This window comes from Protomyctophum parallelum (genome assembly GCF_964188405.1).
Source record: "Protomyctophum parallelum genome assembly, chromosome: 2".
Taxonomy (NCBI): Eukaryota; Metazoa; Chordata; class Actinopteri; order Myctophiformes; family Myctophidae; genus Protomyctophum; species Protomyctophum parallelum.
The window spans coordinates 59,048,109-59,065,051 of record NC_139699.1 but is presented as its reverse complement, the minus strand read 5'-3'; the positions used below and the strand labels follow the sequence as shown (position 1 = coordinate 59,065,051).

The 16,943-nt window shown below is 44.8% G+C and overlaps 1 protein-coding gene across 1 annotated transcript; it reads left to right on the top strand.

Moving 5' to 3' along the window:
• Positions 1-3,304: 3,304 nt before the first annotated feature.
• Positions 3,305-16,611, top strand: LOC310854717 (XK-related protein 5-like). The gene is made up of 13 exons (XM_083759390.1): positions 3,305-3,535; positions 5,209-5,298; positions 6,078-6,183; positions 6,484-6,650; positions 7,252-7,385; positions 7,759-7,837; positions 9,126-9,295; positions 9,943-10,054; positions 11,656-11,823; positions 12,006-12,199; positions 13,280-13,333; positions 14,346-14,541; positions 15,724-16,611. The coding sequence occupies exons 1-13, from the start codon at positions 3,418-3,420 to the stop codon at positions 16,368-16,370; spliced, it is 2,235 nt and encodes a 744-aa protein (XP_083615516.1). The 5' UTR covers positions 3,305-3,417; the 3' UTR covers positions 16,371-16,611.
• The last annotated feature ends 332 nt before the right edge of the window (positions 16,612-16,943 follow it).

Here is a 16,943-nt window from a genome sequence, read left to right as displayed (position 1 = left end):
GAGTTATTAAGCCGTATCAAGCAGTGGAAATGTGATGTTAGTCTTTGACACTGATGTAATTAATCTCTAGTCTCTGGTTCTCTTTCCAGTGGAGATGACGAGGGTCTGTCCCAGAGCCCAGGAGGGAGGAGTGATGGAAGGAGAGATGAAACGGGGAGGAGGAGTGCGTCTCCTTTTTGTGACCCGGTGGAATCACTGTCTGCGCTCACCAGGAGAGTTGGGGCGTTCGTCAATAAACCCAACGCACAGGTGGGTCTCAAACCGTTTCATGTCAAGAATGACCCCCAAATTGATTTGATATGTATTTGGTCGCGGACCACCATCTGAACAGGCTTTGTGCCAGGGACCTCCAGAAGATAAGATTTGTGTTTATAATATATATATATATATATATATATTATTCCTAGATTTAAATGACTGTGTAAAAATGGAGATATGTTTTGCCAAAGGGACTTTTGTTGTGGCAGACTTTATTTGTCAAGCTTGGGAAAGAGTAGGCTACTCTGTATAAATCTGAGGTGTATAATATAATGAATTATGTAATGTAAACATGCTGGAAATGTGTTAATTATGTAATGTAAACATGCTGGAAATGCAATTGTGAAATGGTGTCTTATAAACCCCTGAGGGTTGGGCACCCTGCAACATGGTGCAACCCAATTTGAATCCTCCACCTATAAAAGGAGCATTGGATTCAGTGGTGACTCTTTTGTGTACTTTTGACCAGGAAATGAGGATGGTTTGTGTGAGTAGTGGGTGTTTGACAACATAGTAATGATAACTTAAAACTGTTTGACTTTGAAAGGAATAAAGGTATGTTTGACCAACCAATTGTCTCTGTCCAAATGATGAAATGAAATGAATGAATATATGCATATAAAACGGTAGAAGTCAAGATCAACTGATTGCTAACTTAGCCGGCATGCATAGTTAGCAAACTGTTTGATAATGACTGAATACTGACATGTGGGAATGTGGGAGTATGAAATTAGGTTATGCCAAACAGAAAATGAAAAACAATTAAACATGTGTGGCTCAAGAGGAAAAGTGAGAAAGCATTCTGTCTTTATCACATCCAGGACATGTATGGTTCACTCAGCTTGGTATTGTGGCTGCTTTGGAGAAGTTATCTTTTAAGATAGATGAATAATCAGTTAGATAAATATGATGATGTCATGTTGCAGGCCCTTGATGTGATCCATGGTCAGGCAATGTCCTTTTGATTGTTTACTGTCTTTAGTATACATATGATACAGTTGATGATGCTTGGTCATGTAAACTCATTTTAAATTTAGATTGATGTTTTATTTGTATTTGTTTATCTTGTCTATCCTTGCTTTATATTATGTTTTTGTGTTCATACATAATGTCCATGCATATATGTATTCTGTTGATGTTGCTTTTTTTCTGTCTTTTTGTAAAAACAAATCCAAATAAAGTGCTGATCATTAAAAAAAAAGATAGGTTGAAAATGGATGAAGTCATTCTTTAAAGGGGCATTCCACTAATTTTCAACATTTGACTATATGTCATTAATATACCTTATAGAGCTGTTGTGTGGGAATAATAAAAAAGTCCCCCCTTTCTGTGATGTTGTCATCAAGATGTGATTCACCATGTTAATGATTTTTTTCAGACCTCCAGTTCTAGGAAACACAGCTCTAAGGTATATTAATGACAGTAAAATGTTGAAAATGGGTCGTTTCTGTTTTGTTTGTTTGCTTGTTTTTATACACATAATCTAGAGGTCTGTGTTCAAGGCCCAGGCCAGATGTATTATGGAATACCAGACGACTCGCCCCTTTACCAACTCGCCCCCGCGAAATGTGTTATTGTAGTTAACAGTTAATTTAGTATTTCCCTCCCTCTCTGAAGTCTGAAATTATCTTGCATACAGATTTATTTGATTGTATAGTAGCCTAGTCGATCTCTATACTCTGTAAAATTAAGAAAGGATAACATGAGACAGAGACGTGACTGCTTAATTAAGTTAATTTAGGACCTTATAGCAGTTAATTTCATTTTATTGAACACATTTTCTTCCATGTAGCCCATGTTTTGTAATGGATGGATATACAGAGTGAACTTAACAATGATAAATGAATATGATAATACCTTTTATATAATCACCAACAGGAATTATGTTTGTTATTTACAGCTATAGGTAGAGTAGTGGGGCGAGACGGAAAAGGGGCGACCGTACCTGTTACCGTGTTATGGATAGGGAAGCAGCCCATGTCTACACATGGGTCTATTGTATAGCCTATTACACATGACACAAACATCTGGGACCACCTGGATGACAGCATGGGCACCCAGACAACTGACCACCTGGATGGCGTGGCGTGATGCTAGACTCATAGAGTGAGACCGGCCAAAGGCTGGTCGAGTTCTAGTAATTAACTGATCGACGACTGGAGGTCATAACCTATATTAATATTGCTGGAATTGGCGATGAAACTGCCATACAAAATATATTTTTGAGGGGCGCTAGCCCCTCCTATATGTCCAGCTTTGAGTGTTTGTGTGAACACAAACATTGAAGACGAAGGTGAGGACGCAAATTCTGATTGGCCAGAATGAAATGATGTATGTAGTATGTACACTACCCTTAGAGATCAAGCGCTGAATCAGTGTCCGCTTCTAAATCCCTGTTGAAAACACACTTTTATAGGTTAGCCTTCACTGCCAATCTAATATTTTAGTATTTTTTCCCCCTGATGCTTATTATATTTTGTTTATATTGAAATGTCTGCTGCTGTTTGTCTATGTAAAGCACTTTGTAATGCAAATTTGAAAGGTGCTATATAAATAAAGTTGTATTATTATTATTATGATAAGAGTGCCCTCACTTCACGTGATTTTTGATTATTTATTTTTTTAATTCAGTGGTTCTCAAAGTGGGGCCATGGGGTCAGGGAGGGGTCAGGGAGGCCGCAAAATGAGTTAATACTATTATTGCCTATAGCATCACAATAGTGTTAAACCTCCTTTGTTTTATTTTTATTTTCATTTATTTTTAAGAAAATAATACATTTTAACTGCAGCACAAATCATTTTATTTATGGTGTCCCTCCCCCTGGCACAAAACCTTATTTCCAGATGGGGTGGGGCTTATTGTCATCAAAGAGTTTGAGAAGCAGGTTTATGTTTACCTATCATATCACCACCACCACTAGGCTACCTGTCTATTAATAGCTAGCTCTATCACTTTAACGGTGCGGGCCGGTGTGGGCCGGCCGGTGACGTTGGGAGAGTGGAGGACCCCTCCAAGCGGGAGAACGGAGCCAAGAGAGCGGGCTGCCGCTGGAGCGACTCCCGGGCGGACGGAACGGAACGGAACGGACGGACGGGTCCTGAAGGAGAGAGAGAGAGAGAGAGACATCTGATGATCTGAGCTCCGGACCGGTCGGTGTGATGAGGGACTACTCGGCGTCCGTGGCGTCCAGCCGCGGAGGCTCGTGTTCGGCTTCGTGCTGCCAAGTGTGTGTCTTTTTCTTCACCGCGTTCCTGATCGTCGCAGAGAGGACCGCGCGTGAGTTGTGTTGTGTGACTGTGTGTGTGTGTGTGTGTGTGTGTGTGTGTGTGACTGTGTGTGACCACGCTATATACAAGCACGCGCGCGTGCGCGCATATACACATTACACACATACATGCACATACACGCATCAATGTTTTGGTTTGTGTCTCCCCCTTTTTTTTTTGCATTCATGACTGTAATTAAACATTTTAACTTAAAATGTTAAGAGATTGTTTTTTTAATGCATGAGTAAGACAGACAGTGTGAGACAGACATTCTGCACTGCGGTGCGGTCTGGATGTTTCCTCCGTCCGGGACTGCAGAGAACTGCAGACTCATGCTGGAGAGTTGTCGCAGTCACAATGTCTCTGTCATCATTCATCAATCATCATCATCATCACATAATTGCTGTCATACTTCTAATACTAGTGATAACAATCATGTTGTTTAATAGGCAGCGCTCATTTTGTTTTTAGATGTGTTGTGTTGGAATGGGCACGGCGCGGGGATGGGCGGACCCCCCCCCCCCCCCCCCCCCCCCCTCCCAGACCCCCCCCCCCCCTCCCAGTCCCAGGATGGGGCCTATACACAAGACAGAGTAGCCTACCTATAGCTGTACCAGCCCGCCAGTTTGGCTGCTGAAATGGGTCAGGTTACACACCCTGTGCAGTGATGGAGAGGTGCGATGGAGGGAAGGAGGGGTAGAAGGAAACGAGAGAGAGAGAGAGACAGAGGGAGAGAGAGAGAGAGGGGCAGAGCTTTACTTGTGTTTAGAATAGAAACATATAGAAGTGCCTCAGCGGTCAGCAGGATACTGCAGGTTTCTCTGCTGATTTGACCAAATTCAGTGTAGATTAGATAGAGGTCACAGAAGGCAAATGGGTTAATTAATGCACAGCAGCACACACACACACACACACACACACACACACACACACACACACACACACACACACACACACACACACACACACACACACACACACCACAGGAAGATATGTATGGCTGGCTACACAATACACACACACACACACACACACACACACACACACAGACATGCAGCCTTGTTTGCACTTTGCATGATGCGTGTAAACACACACTTCTGGCACTCTGCCATAGATGAAAGACTAGCTGTTCTTATAGCATTAGGCTACTATGGACATTATAGCTACGGTAGTTCTCAATGGGGTCCAGTTGAACCCCTTGGGTCCAGAGTGGGTTCTGGGGGGTCCACAGATAAATAATTGATAGTTAAATAAAACCATATGTGATTGATTGATTGATTGAATAGGCCTACTGTATTTGTTTGCTGGGACAGGCACAGGGACGTACAGTATATAATACAATGTCTGCTAAAAGGGATGAAACTAAGAAAGCCTCGTACTCAATTAATTGAAAACGGTACCTAAAGTAGCCTAAATTACAAGTAAATGTACAGCCAGGCAACTTTAGAGAATACTGGACCAAATGACAGACAGTATCGGACTAAATCATGTGTAGCAATAATCTTCTTGTCAAAATGAGGATCAGATTTGTGTGGGCCCATGAAAATGAATCACCGAGACACTTTGGATCGAAGCATGATCTGCGTGTGTGTGTGTGTGTGTGTGTGTGTGTGTGTGTGTGTGTGTGTGTGTGTGTGTGTGTGTGTGTGTGTGTGTGCGTGCATGCATGCGTCTCTTCCCCAGTAATCTACTGTTTTGTGTACTACCTCTGGATGGGACACAACTACTGCTACGCTCACCTAGCTGCCCTCACTGCTGTGCTGCTACTAGCAGGTATACATATCATTATAATGATGTTTCTGATCAATCAATCTATTTATTGATTGATTGATTGATTGATTGGTGATTGACATGCATGAACACAGGGGGTAATTGTGAACATAGTGGTAGGCAGGGGCGTGCACACATAGACATCAAAAGGGGGCTTCAGCACCTGCCCCTTTTACCCGTCTGTAAAACAACTGCACCTCTCAAGACCAACGAATGCAGCGTTTACTACATGGTGAAAGAAATGCAAAAGCCACTCCTTTCCATGCCATGCCATACCGGGGAGGCAGCGTTCAGGAGAATTGCTTTATTTCCTGAAGTCTCCTGAACTCGAACACGGCATTCTTCGTTGAACTAATTTGTTTCTAAATCCATGTCAATATGCCGCATCTCCGGTAGATAAAGAGTGCTGGGTTTTCCTGCCGAAAATAGCTGATCTACAAGCTCTCAACGCGTCGAGATTTATAGACGTCGTAGAGTATACCTAATACCATTAAGTATTGGATGCATGTTGCATGATTTGAAAGAAAATACTTAAGTATTGGATGCATGTTGCATGATTTGAAAGAAAATACTTAACGTGTTGCATTTAACGCAGGCCATTTAGATGATGATAGTCTACTTATGAATATGGCTAATGGTTTAACTTTTACCTCTGCATCACATAATGAAAGAGTCATTAAATCTTCTTTTAGTAAAAATAATAATAATAATGATTAAATATTGAAGTTACTGCGCCTTAAGATATTTAGCATGATTTAATTGTTTGCTTTGTTCATTCTCAGGCTGGTTTCCTCAGTGGCTCAGCTATCTGTGGTATCTGTCAGACGGACGAATCCGCATGAAGTCTCTCACCTGGACGCATTTTCTGCATCTGGGCATTTTCAAAAGGTATAGAAACTAAAGAAGGGGTGTTAAAAAAATGATGTAATACAAAAATATATAAATACAAAATAATAAAGTATAGGCTATGTACAATTAAACGGGAATGAGGAACTGTCTAAACTGAGAGCTGTGTTTCATTCATTGTAACAAAACCATAAGAACTGCATTTGCTGGAAAGTTTAGCTTGGAATATGTCAACTTATTGCATTAATGTGGGTGGTATAAAACCTTTGGGACAAATAGCAGCACATTAATCAAATGTATCTCTCTCTCTCTCTCTCTCTCTCTCTCTCTCTCTCTCTCCAGGCTGTTAGAGTGCATGTGTTTGCCAGACGAGGACCTTTACGGTGAGATCATGCAGCAGGCTGATGTGTCGGTGTTACGTCTATTTGAAGCCCTGGTGGTCACTCTGCCTCAGACGCTGTTGCAGACATATGTCCTCATCTGCACTGATATTGGACTCAAATCTCCAGGTATAGACACAGAATCTATAATGCTCTGCTCATATAAGGATTGTGGTCCAAAAATAAACAAACTGTCTCTGCGATATTGTCAGGGAGGTGTCTCTGTATCGTTTACGACAGTCAGTCACTCATATTTGATACAGTCCGTTTCTAGCGAAAATGTAACTTATTCGGCGGCAGTAAGATTAGCGTTTTCTCACAGTCAGTTGATTCTTCAACTGAAGAATCAGTGATCAGTGAAACCGCCCAGGATTTAAGAAAGAGGCAAAATTTGTGAAAATAGCCGATCTACAAGCGATCACAATATTCCTCTGTGGAACCGAGTCAAACTAAATCGAATGCCTCAACTTCTACAGTGCTTGTCAGGGGGGGGGGGGGGGTCATGGCCTTTTGAGAGGAGCTACAGCACGCTATGTGGGGGTGGGGGGTGCTATGTCTGTCTGTTTTGGGCATTACATTAATAAGACCAATCAGAGTGCACTCAACAGAATGGAAAACAGGTTATTCAGATGTTACTGTAAATTAATCCCAGTGGAATGTGAATTAAGTTATTTAATCTGTCTGTCTGTCTGTCTGTCTGTCTGGCTGCCTGCCTGCCTGCCTGCCGCAGTGTCGGTGTGTTTCGTGGTCTGTGTCATATCTCTGGCCTGGGCGCTGGTCCTTTATGCCAGAGCCTGTCACCTCATCAGACCAGGACACCTCTCCTTGACCCCTGCAGCCCTACTCTGTAGACTGGTGTGGAGGGTGGGTACACTGCCGTGTGTGTGTGTGTGTGTGCGTGCGTGTGTGCGTGCGTGCGTCTGTGGATGTAAACTAGCACCGTTGCTAAATCTGGTGTATTTACGTTGCATTCATATGTAATGTCCATTAATAAGCAATGTCCAAATAAACAAATACAGTAAATAGTAGCAGTACGGTAAATATGACGCGATCTAAGATTTCCCTATAAATTCCAATAACCCTGTGTGTGACCTACAGTAGGGGTCAGGACTTTGGTACTCTATGTAGGATGTTGTGTTGTGTGGGTGGTTACTTGTCTAAAATACTTTCATATAAGGTTCCAAAAATGTTTTAAAATGTTTGTTCTTCCTGTTCCCATCATGTCCGTCTGTCTCAGGTTGGGATGCTGGGGGCTCGTTTTGCTGTTCTGATGCTCTTCACGCGGATCTTCAAACAGTGGATCCTGGGAGTGATCGGTGAGTCTTCTGTTTGCTACTGTAGGTATACTGTACAGGTATGTGTTCAGTGCTGTTTTACATTATTACTTAACTTAAACCCTTTAGTGTGGGTTGACCCAGAGTCTCCCAGGGCTCAGTATGTAGGCTACACAGATGGTAAAGGTACATCATCATAATGGTAATGGTGGTGAATCAAGTGATCATAACAGTAGCAGGTTCTTTTTAAGCTTTTAACCCATTCTGACCTGAGATCAGATTCATACGAGGTTTCCGCCAGACACACACTGGTCTGATGAACCCATTCTGACCTGAGATCAGATTCTAAAAATGTCAGTCGCTCTTCGATTTTTCAAAAATAGCAGACCTACAAGCTCGTATCGCGCCACTCGGTGGCGCGATATGAGCTTGTAGATCTGCTATTTTTAAATAGCTAAAGCATAGCATGATGCTGACACCAAAATGGGTGCCCGGTCAGAATGGGTTAAAGCTAAAGCTGACTGAACCATCAATTGAAGAATAAATTGGTTTAATTCTTAATCAAAAGATCAGCTATTCCTGGAAGTTCTTCTCCAGACATGGGTTCTGCACTGTGTGTGTGAAACGCGTCAGCGTTCTCAAATAAACACGAGATATTGCATCAGTCTCGCATATATTTTATTTTGTAGTGCCGCTTTATCCACTTAGTTGTTTTCAATGCTGAGCACCCACTGCCTTAACCAGCACCCACTGCCTCACCAATCAGAGCTGAGCACACACTGCCTTAACCAATCAGAGCTGAGCACACACTGCCTTAACCAATCAGAGCTGAGCACACACTGCCTTAACCAATCAGAGCTGAGCACCCACTGCCTCACCAATCAGAGCTGAGCACACACTGCCTCACCAATCAGAGCTGAGCACACACTGCCTTACCAATCAGAGCTGAGCACACACTGCCTTAACCAATCAGAGCTGAGCACACACTGCCTTAACCAATCAGAGCTGAGCACACACTGCCTTAACCAATCAGAGCTGAGCACACACTGCCTTAACCAATCAGAGCTGAGCACACACTGCCTTAACCAAAGACAGTTTCCAGAGGAAGCGCAGCTGCTTTTCTTACTTTACCAGTTCAATAAAACCATATGTGTACAAGTAAATGCAACTACAACTTACACTGTTATCTATACTATGTTGTGTGACTGTTGACTGTGTGTGTGTGTGTGTGTGTGTGTGTGTGTGTGTGTGTGTGTGTGTGTGTGTGTGTGTGTGTGCGCGCGCGCGCGTGTGGTGTTGCGTGCGTGCATGTGCGTGTGTGTGCGTGTAGGTGTCCACTGGCTGGGTGCAACATTCTGGATGGTTTCTCAACAGACTGACATCATAAAGACCACAAGCCGTTGGAGAATCTTCAACCTGGTGCTGGGAGCCATTCACATCTTCTTCTTCCTCAATGTGAAGGAAGGACCATCCAGATACCGCATGTTCGGATTCTACCTGGTAGGTGTGACTGTGGTAAATAAATGCAGGTGCATTTATATAGCGCCTTTATCCAAGGCGCTTTACATTAGATTGTGCATTACATTCACCCATACACACACACACATTTAAACACAGATGGCGGCGGAAACCATGCAAGGCACCAACCAGCACATCAGGAGCTCAGTGTCTTGCTCAAGGACACTTCGACACTGACTCTGGGGGAGCCCACAGGGAACTGGGAACCTTGCGGTTACCATCCAGCCACTCTACCCCTGGGCTAGCCTGGTTAATAAACCAGACTAATATCGCACAACGTCGTCGCGGGATATTAGTCTGGGGAGGCTCTATGTGGATTTTATTTCCCGGGGGTTCAAACAATTTCTCTTTGACGCAATTGGTTAGACCTACAGTCAGTCAGAGGCACACAGGAGGACGCAGTCTGCTACGTAACGCTCCGCCCCTGTGTGTGTGTGTGCGTGTGTGCATGCGTGTGTGTGTGTGTGTGTGTGTATTTACTTTATGTATGCTTGTGTACCAGTAGGCTATACTATGATTAATATGATATCATCGCAGTTTTCATAGTAAATACGACCTACTCGCAATAAACATGTGACTCTCTCTCTCTCTCTCTCTCTCTCTCTCTCTCTCTCTCTCTCTCTGTCCAGGCCATGTTCTTAGAGAACATGCTTCTCCTCTTCGCCTCTTCCTGGTTGTTCACCATGGCATCATGGGATACGGTGGGCATCCCAGCAGCTGTGTTCTGCAGCTTCCTGATTGGTGAGACAGTCAGAAAGACAGAAACGCGCACCCTAACCCTAACCTTAACCCTAGGGCAACCAAAAGGTCAGCTACAGCCCTGACCATGTGTCTGATTGGCTCCCGGGAAGGCAGAGTTTTACTGTTAGGTTTAGGGTTACGGTTAGGTTTAGGCATAGTTGCAAAAACAAGAACTGTCAATCACAGCGACTACCGGCCAGTCACAGCAGGGTTTTCCTGGAGCTGCGGTGGGATTCCAAATAACGCGCCAGAAACGCACACAATCACAAATGAACAGTGGTGGGAAAAGTACTCACATTTAGACCTGAGGCCTGATTCTAAAATCCTGACAGTTTTCTGAAAACCCCATGTTTCGTTGGTCTCAAACATTTTCATGTCAAGGACCCCCAAGATTATATGTAATTGGCCGCCGACCCCCATCTGAAAATGTTGTTCCAGGGACCCCCAGAAGCAAAGATTTTAGTTAAAAGCGTTCGCTCTGAAAGAATATATATTCCAAATTTGTGCCACATTTTTACGATTTTTCAAAAAATAGCAGATCTACAAGCTCGTAGCGCGCCACTCGGTGGCGCGCTATGATGTAGATGCTTGTAGATGTACTTAGTTACTTTCCACCACTGCAAAAAACACTGTCATGACTTAGTATTTTTCAGAGTGGATATATATCCGATCTGAAAAACACTAATACTGAAAAAATTATACCACAATAATATTGCAATATGACATAGGCTAGGATGATATAAATATTATTCACGAAATAAAAAAGGTGACCTTTTTTCGTGAGGTCAGCGCTGTTAGCCTGTTACTAACTAGTAGATCTTTGCTGTCGTTCGAACTGTAGTTCATTGCAGTTACCTCTCATCACCAGGTGGGGGTGACACAATGTTCAGAAATTCTGGATTGCTGCAGATTTCAAGTTTGATGTTATAGAGTAGAGACTGTCATGCAGGGACGGTGCACACATAGACATCAAAGGGGGCTTCAGCCCCTGCCTTAAAACAACTGCACCTCTCCAGACCACGGATGCAGCGTTTACTACATGGTGAAAGAAATGCAAAGGCCACTCCTTTCCACAGTATTTTGTGTTGAACAAATTTGTTTAGAAATCAATGTCGTTGCACCGCATCTCCAGTAGATAAAGACTGCTGGGTTGTCCCCCGAAAATACGCGACACGTTGAGAGCTTGCAGTTCAGCTATTTTCGGTATTTTTGTCTAAAAGTACAGGATTTCAGCCCCTGCCTCTCTAACACTCTCTGCGTGTCCCTGTTCTCATGTGCTGTATTTCCTGTTCTCTGTCAAGGACTGTATAAAGAGGACGGGAAGCGAAGACCGTAAGGGCGCCGCCATGTTGATCACATGGTGCTCCATGGAAGGAAAGAAACATGCTCAATGGGCTTTATGCAGCCAACACTTCCTCCTTCAGCTTCCTTGGTCTCAACTGCGCATGTTTCTTTCCTTCCATGGAGCACCATGTGAGCAACATGGCGGCGCCCGTACGGTCTTCGCTTCTTGTCCTCTTTAGACAGTCCTTGTTCTCTGTTAGCTGTTCTCCTCCATTCTGTTAGCCGTTCTCCTCTGCACTCTGTTCTGTCCTCCGTAGGCCTCATAGCGTTGGTGTTGTACTACCGCTTTCTTCATCCAAAGTCCTTTGAGATCTTCCAGAGTCTTCGTCACAGAGGAGTCAGTGGGGCCTGCATGGACCGAGGCTCTATCTTGTCCCTGGATGAGAAGACGACACCCAGCTTCCATCGCCACGCAACACTGTGTGGTCTGTACAGATCATCTGTTTATGTATTACCCTATTTATTATGAGGATATCACTGTTGATTGTCAGGAGAGGATGCTGTCTGTCTGTCTGTCTGTCTACATAGTATTTAATACCCATTTATTACCGTTTTTATGATGATAATGATGATGATGATGATGAATTCTTCCTTTTCTTTATGTCAGGAGGCGGGACCTTGATGGACCTCCCCCACCAATGGGAGGGCTGGAAGCACCATCACTGGCTGCTGATTCGTTTAGCTCTCAAGACCGGAGATGTGTCCAAGATCTGTTCGTGCTATGGGGAGGGAGGTCTGGCTGGACTGATGGGTCTGGATGAAGATATCATTCACTCTCCTGATGCTCCTCATCCTCCTCAGGTCAGATGTTTAATGTTGATCAATCCTTCAACTATAGAGCGCCGATGTCCTGAGTCTCCTGACGTCACTCGCTCGTCCCCTCCATTCCCCTGGTTCACGGAAGTAATTTCTCTATGGAGAATAACATGGGGTGATCTTAATGCCGTCTACTAAAAGCATTGTGGTCCAAAAATAAACAAGCTGTCTCTGCGTTATTGTCAGGGAGGTGACGACCTTCAGTCACTCATATATGATACAGTCTGTTTCTTGCGAAAATGTAACTAATTCAGTAGCAGTTAACAATAGCGTTTTCTCTCAGTCAGTTGATTCTTCATATCCATATGAGTGAAGCGGCCGGGATGACATGTTTATTTTTCAAACACAGTTCTTATATGAGGCGATCTAAAATCCCCCCTATGGGGATTACAATGCAAATAAAAAGTACATGAACCTGTGGATTTGCGCCATGTACCGATATTGACGTCAGACGTCAGCGGATAAATCAGTAATTTAGTCAACCAAAAATCACTCAATCACTCAAAATCCCCATACATGGGGAAGCCCCCATATATGGTGTCCAGGTCCGCAAATTAAGGCCCAGCCCTACCTGGGCCCTCATCAAAACTTAGATCCCCATATATGGAGCTGACCTGTTCTGACATTCCATATGTTGATCTGACATCATCAAACCCTGTACAATCAAGACACGCTCCATATATGGCCAGTACAGAATTCATTCCATATGTTGATCTGACCCCCCCATGCCAAAGCGCCAGCGCACGCCCAGCATTCTGCTGTCACCCAGGCGGATGCGTCCAACTCCATTCTCGCCCTCAGGCGTCTTACTGGTATTAATAACCTAGAATGGTAGTGATGCTCTGTGATGTGCTGTTTAGTGTGATATTGCCCTTTGTACAAAAGGTTTAATGTCTACTCTTCTGGACTTCTATCGGACTTCATTAGACATTGGTGTCAAAATTCAGGTCCTTGGACAACCTACAGTATATGTGAAGTTTCATCCAAACCTAAGTAAAAAACAGTTGTGTTGCTGTGCTGTGTGCACTGGGTGTAATTAAAATGATTTTGTTTGTGATGTTTCAGGTTCTTCAGATTCCACCAGCAGCACCTCAACCTGTTCCCATAGTGACTCCTCAGGTATATATATACACAGTGTATGTCCATCCATCCATCTTCAACCGCTTATCTGTAGTCGGGTCGCGGGGGCAACAGCTCCACCAGAGTGTTCCAGACTTCCCTCTCCAGAGCAACATTAGTGACTTCCTCCTGGGGGATCCCGAGACGTTCCAAGGCCAGTGAGTCGATGTGTTTCCTCCAACTGCGCCTTGGTCTGCCCCGGGGTCTCCTCCCAGTGGGACGTGCATCAAGGACATCCCTATAGTGAGACGAAAGAAAAGCCTGGTCACAACGTAAGGCAGAGAAGCTATCGGCGGATGCATTGTCCGGAACATCCGTCAGATGTATTTCCCCCGGACAGGATATTTTACCGACCAATCACAACACTCGTTTCATTCGTGGAGAATGTAAACTGATTTGTAAAGCATCAACATAATTTCCTTGGGCGATACTTCCGCTAAAATCCTGCAACTTCTGCCCAAACAAATATTAGCCTCTACAGCGTAGATCTTGCCCAGGGTGGGTGCAACCTGGCTATACTGTCCATGTTGAGAGTAGTGAGGACCAGAGTAATACAGTAAGAGAGTGGCGACACTAGCGTTGACTCCCATTGTAACAATGGAATGCGGAAGTGCTCATTCTATCTCAATGGGATAGTTCCAGCCAGAGGAGCAATGTTTGGAACTATAGCCCAGAGGCACCCGCTTTGCGGCGAGATCAAAGCGTGTCGCTACTCTCCTACTCTACACTCTGGTGAGGACATAGTGGACACTCTTTCATGATTGGCTGCCTCTAGCGCTCTAAGCCAATGGGATGACCATAGAGTAATAAAAGGATAGAGATTAAACCAGAGCGACAGACCCCCCCCCCCCCCCCCCCCTTACTCATTTCAGTGCAAGTTGCTCAGTGGCGTTTTGAAGCACCCGGAAAAGAACCGTCTACTTCCGATTTCTTTTCGATTTGGACACCACATTTGGAGAGCCTCAGTGGGGGCTCGGTTATGACGTGAGTCATTCTTGCTTTACTACTACAGGTGATAGAGGAAGCCCCGCCCCCAAAGCCAGCTCTATCCACAGTGATACAGAGACCCGTGAGACAGGCCCCGCCCACTCAGAGACAGGCCCCGCCCACTCAGATCAAAGGGATGAAAACACCTCCGGAGGTCTTCCCAGTTCAAGAAGTGATCCCTGAGGAGGTTGAAGATTCCAGCGCTGCGCCTTCTGAAAGAGGTTAGATGTTTTACAAAACACTAAACCCATTCTGACCTGAGATCAGATTCTAAAAATGTCTATTACATCCTGACAGTTTAATTATTAACCCATTCTGACCTGAGATCAGATTCTAAAAGTGTCTTCGATTTTTCAAAAATAGCAGACCTACAAGCTCGTATCGCGCCACTCGGTGGCGCGATACGAGCTTGTAGATCTGCTATTTTTCAATAGCTAAAGCATAACATGATGCCAACACCAAAATGGGTGCCCGGTCAGAATGGGTTAAGTGCACGCACGCACACGCACACACGACACACCCTAACTAGCCTACTGCACATAGCCTTGTGAAAACGTCAATGTGGAAAATAAATCACAAAGAAGCTCCCATGCATGGACCCGCTCCATACCTGTTGCTGCCGTCGGAAGATTAGGCACACCAGCGAAGGCTGAGCATTCGATAACAAAAGCATAATCCTTTATCCTCATTGTCACCACCGACCACCCGACCTTGGGAATTGGTACTTGAATAAAAAAGGATACGGAGTCAATATGTACGCACATCACGCAGGCACGCATGACGTGATTGGCCCTATAGACAAATTCAACAACGGGTCTCATGGTCGAAGCTTACGTATTTCCTGTAGGCGGACTCGACGTAGCTGCGGTGTTTAAACCCTCACCAGGCGCACCTCTTCTACTATAGTGAACGGTAGAGTGACCGATGTTAGTCTGCCTCAAACGTTACTCTTTTACCTGCTTTTTACTAACACTAACATTACAAAGATGCCCAGAACATCGAGATGAACCTGTGTAGTTTATGGCTGCTCCAACAGTAGTGGCAACATAAAAGAAAAAGAAGAAAACTGTCAAAATATCCACCGCGGTAGCTGAGACCAGAGCCATTGAGTAATGGTTGAGACGAAGCAGTGAAAGGTTCTGAAAGACACATAACGTCAGTCTTACCCAATACCCAAACTTTCTGTACTTTATACCTCCTACTAAGCATTTAAAGTATGATGTATCATGAAGTATGATTATTCAAGGTCAGAATTTAAAGAGTACCAGTACAAACATTACATTGTTCACCTTTTCCATACCGTGGTGCCATGGGTTTATTTGTTAGTATTGGGCCAGTATGGTGTGCTGCACACATACTGTATTACAGTTGTTACATCAGTTCAATCTAATTTGTTTTGTCAGGAGATGAAGAGTTCCAGAGCGCTGCATATGGCTCGCCCACGCCCTCATCTCCTCACCAAGCGGACAGTCTTCTCAGTCTTCCTCACATCGACAGTTTCGGAGCCTCTCTAACGGAGGCTTCGGCGGCCTCGTCCTCCGTCTGCTCGCTGGAGATCAAGACTCCCGGCTGGAGGACCCCTGACCGGCGGTCAGGGGTCAGCTCCCTGCTGACATCCCCGGAGAGGAACCCCGGTCTCCCCGGAGAGTCCAACACCGCGCTGTACTTCAGCGCCGAGGCCCCGTCTCCGTCCAGTGGAAGTTACCTGGGCTGGGGTTCCGAGCTGTCGCCCATCTCCACCTACAGAAGTCCCTATCGGATCAGGGAGGCTCGCTTCGCCACTTCAACCCCCCGGCCTGAGCCTCGGCCTGAGCCTCGGCCCGAGTCTCGTGCTGTGGTTGAGGTTCCGGGTCTGACCCCCGTTGTTATCACCCCCGCTACCCCGGGAACCACTCCCGGAGCCACTCCTGGTACAACCCCTGGGACGACCCCCAGTGTTACCCCTGGTACCTCTACCGCTGGTACCCCTATCGCACCTCTCACTCCAGTCATTGCCCACGCCCGCAAACAAATGGTTCAGCTTGTGGACTACAATGAGAGGGCGGTTTAAAGAGGGATCAGAAATACAGGATTTAGTTCAGCCCATGGATTATGGATCTACATGACATACAGTAAAATCTTCAATGTTAATTTAACCCTAAAGGTGGCCTTACACTAGCCGATAATCGGCTAGTGACGCATTTTTGACGCTCGGCGGGTGCCCGACTCAATCGATCTGCTCGGGGGCCGCTCAAAGCGCGATCGGGATCGGCCCGATCAACATCAAGAATGTTTGATATTTGCTCTGCCCCGCTCCGATTATCCTGTAGTGTGTGGTGCTATCAGATTTCAGATTGAAAGAAATCGGCTAGTGTAAGGCCACCTTAAGAATGTCAAAAATTAAACGGGTCTATTTGGGTCCATTTTTATACTCTCTGGGTTAAATTATGTATCAACTATGGGTCTGCTAGTGAATTGAGGTCCTTTACAGCTCTGTTCAGTCAAATCAATGAGTAGACACTAGACATTTCCCCCTGATATGTTCACCTGGGTAAAATATGTAGCCCCCTGGCCATGTGATAAAATAACTGCCCCAATCTGCTATGGCAAATTATGCCTGACACAGAAGCACTTTTATTTGCTT

Coding starts and splice junctions, on each gene's coding strand:
- LOC310854717 (XM_083759390.1), top strand. CDS start 3,418: ATGAGGGACTACTCGGCGTCCGTGGCGTCCAGCCGCGGAGGCTCGTGT. Junction 6,184..6,483: donor CATCTGGGCATTTTCAAAAG/GTATAGAAACTA, acceptor CTCTCTCTCCAG/GCTGTTAGAGTGCATGTGTT. Junction 6,651..7,251: donor TATTGGACTCAAATCTCCAG/GTATAGACACAG, acceptor TGCCTGCCGCAG/TGTCGGTGTGTTTCGTGGTC.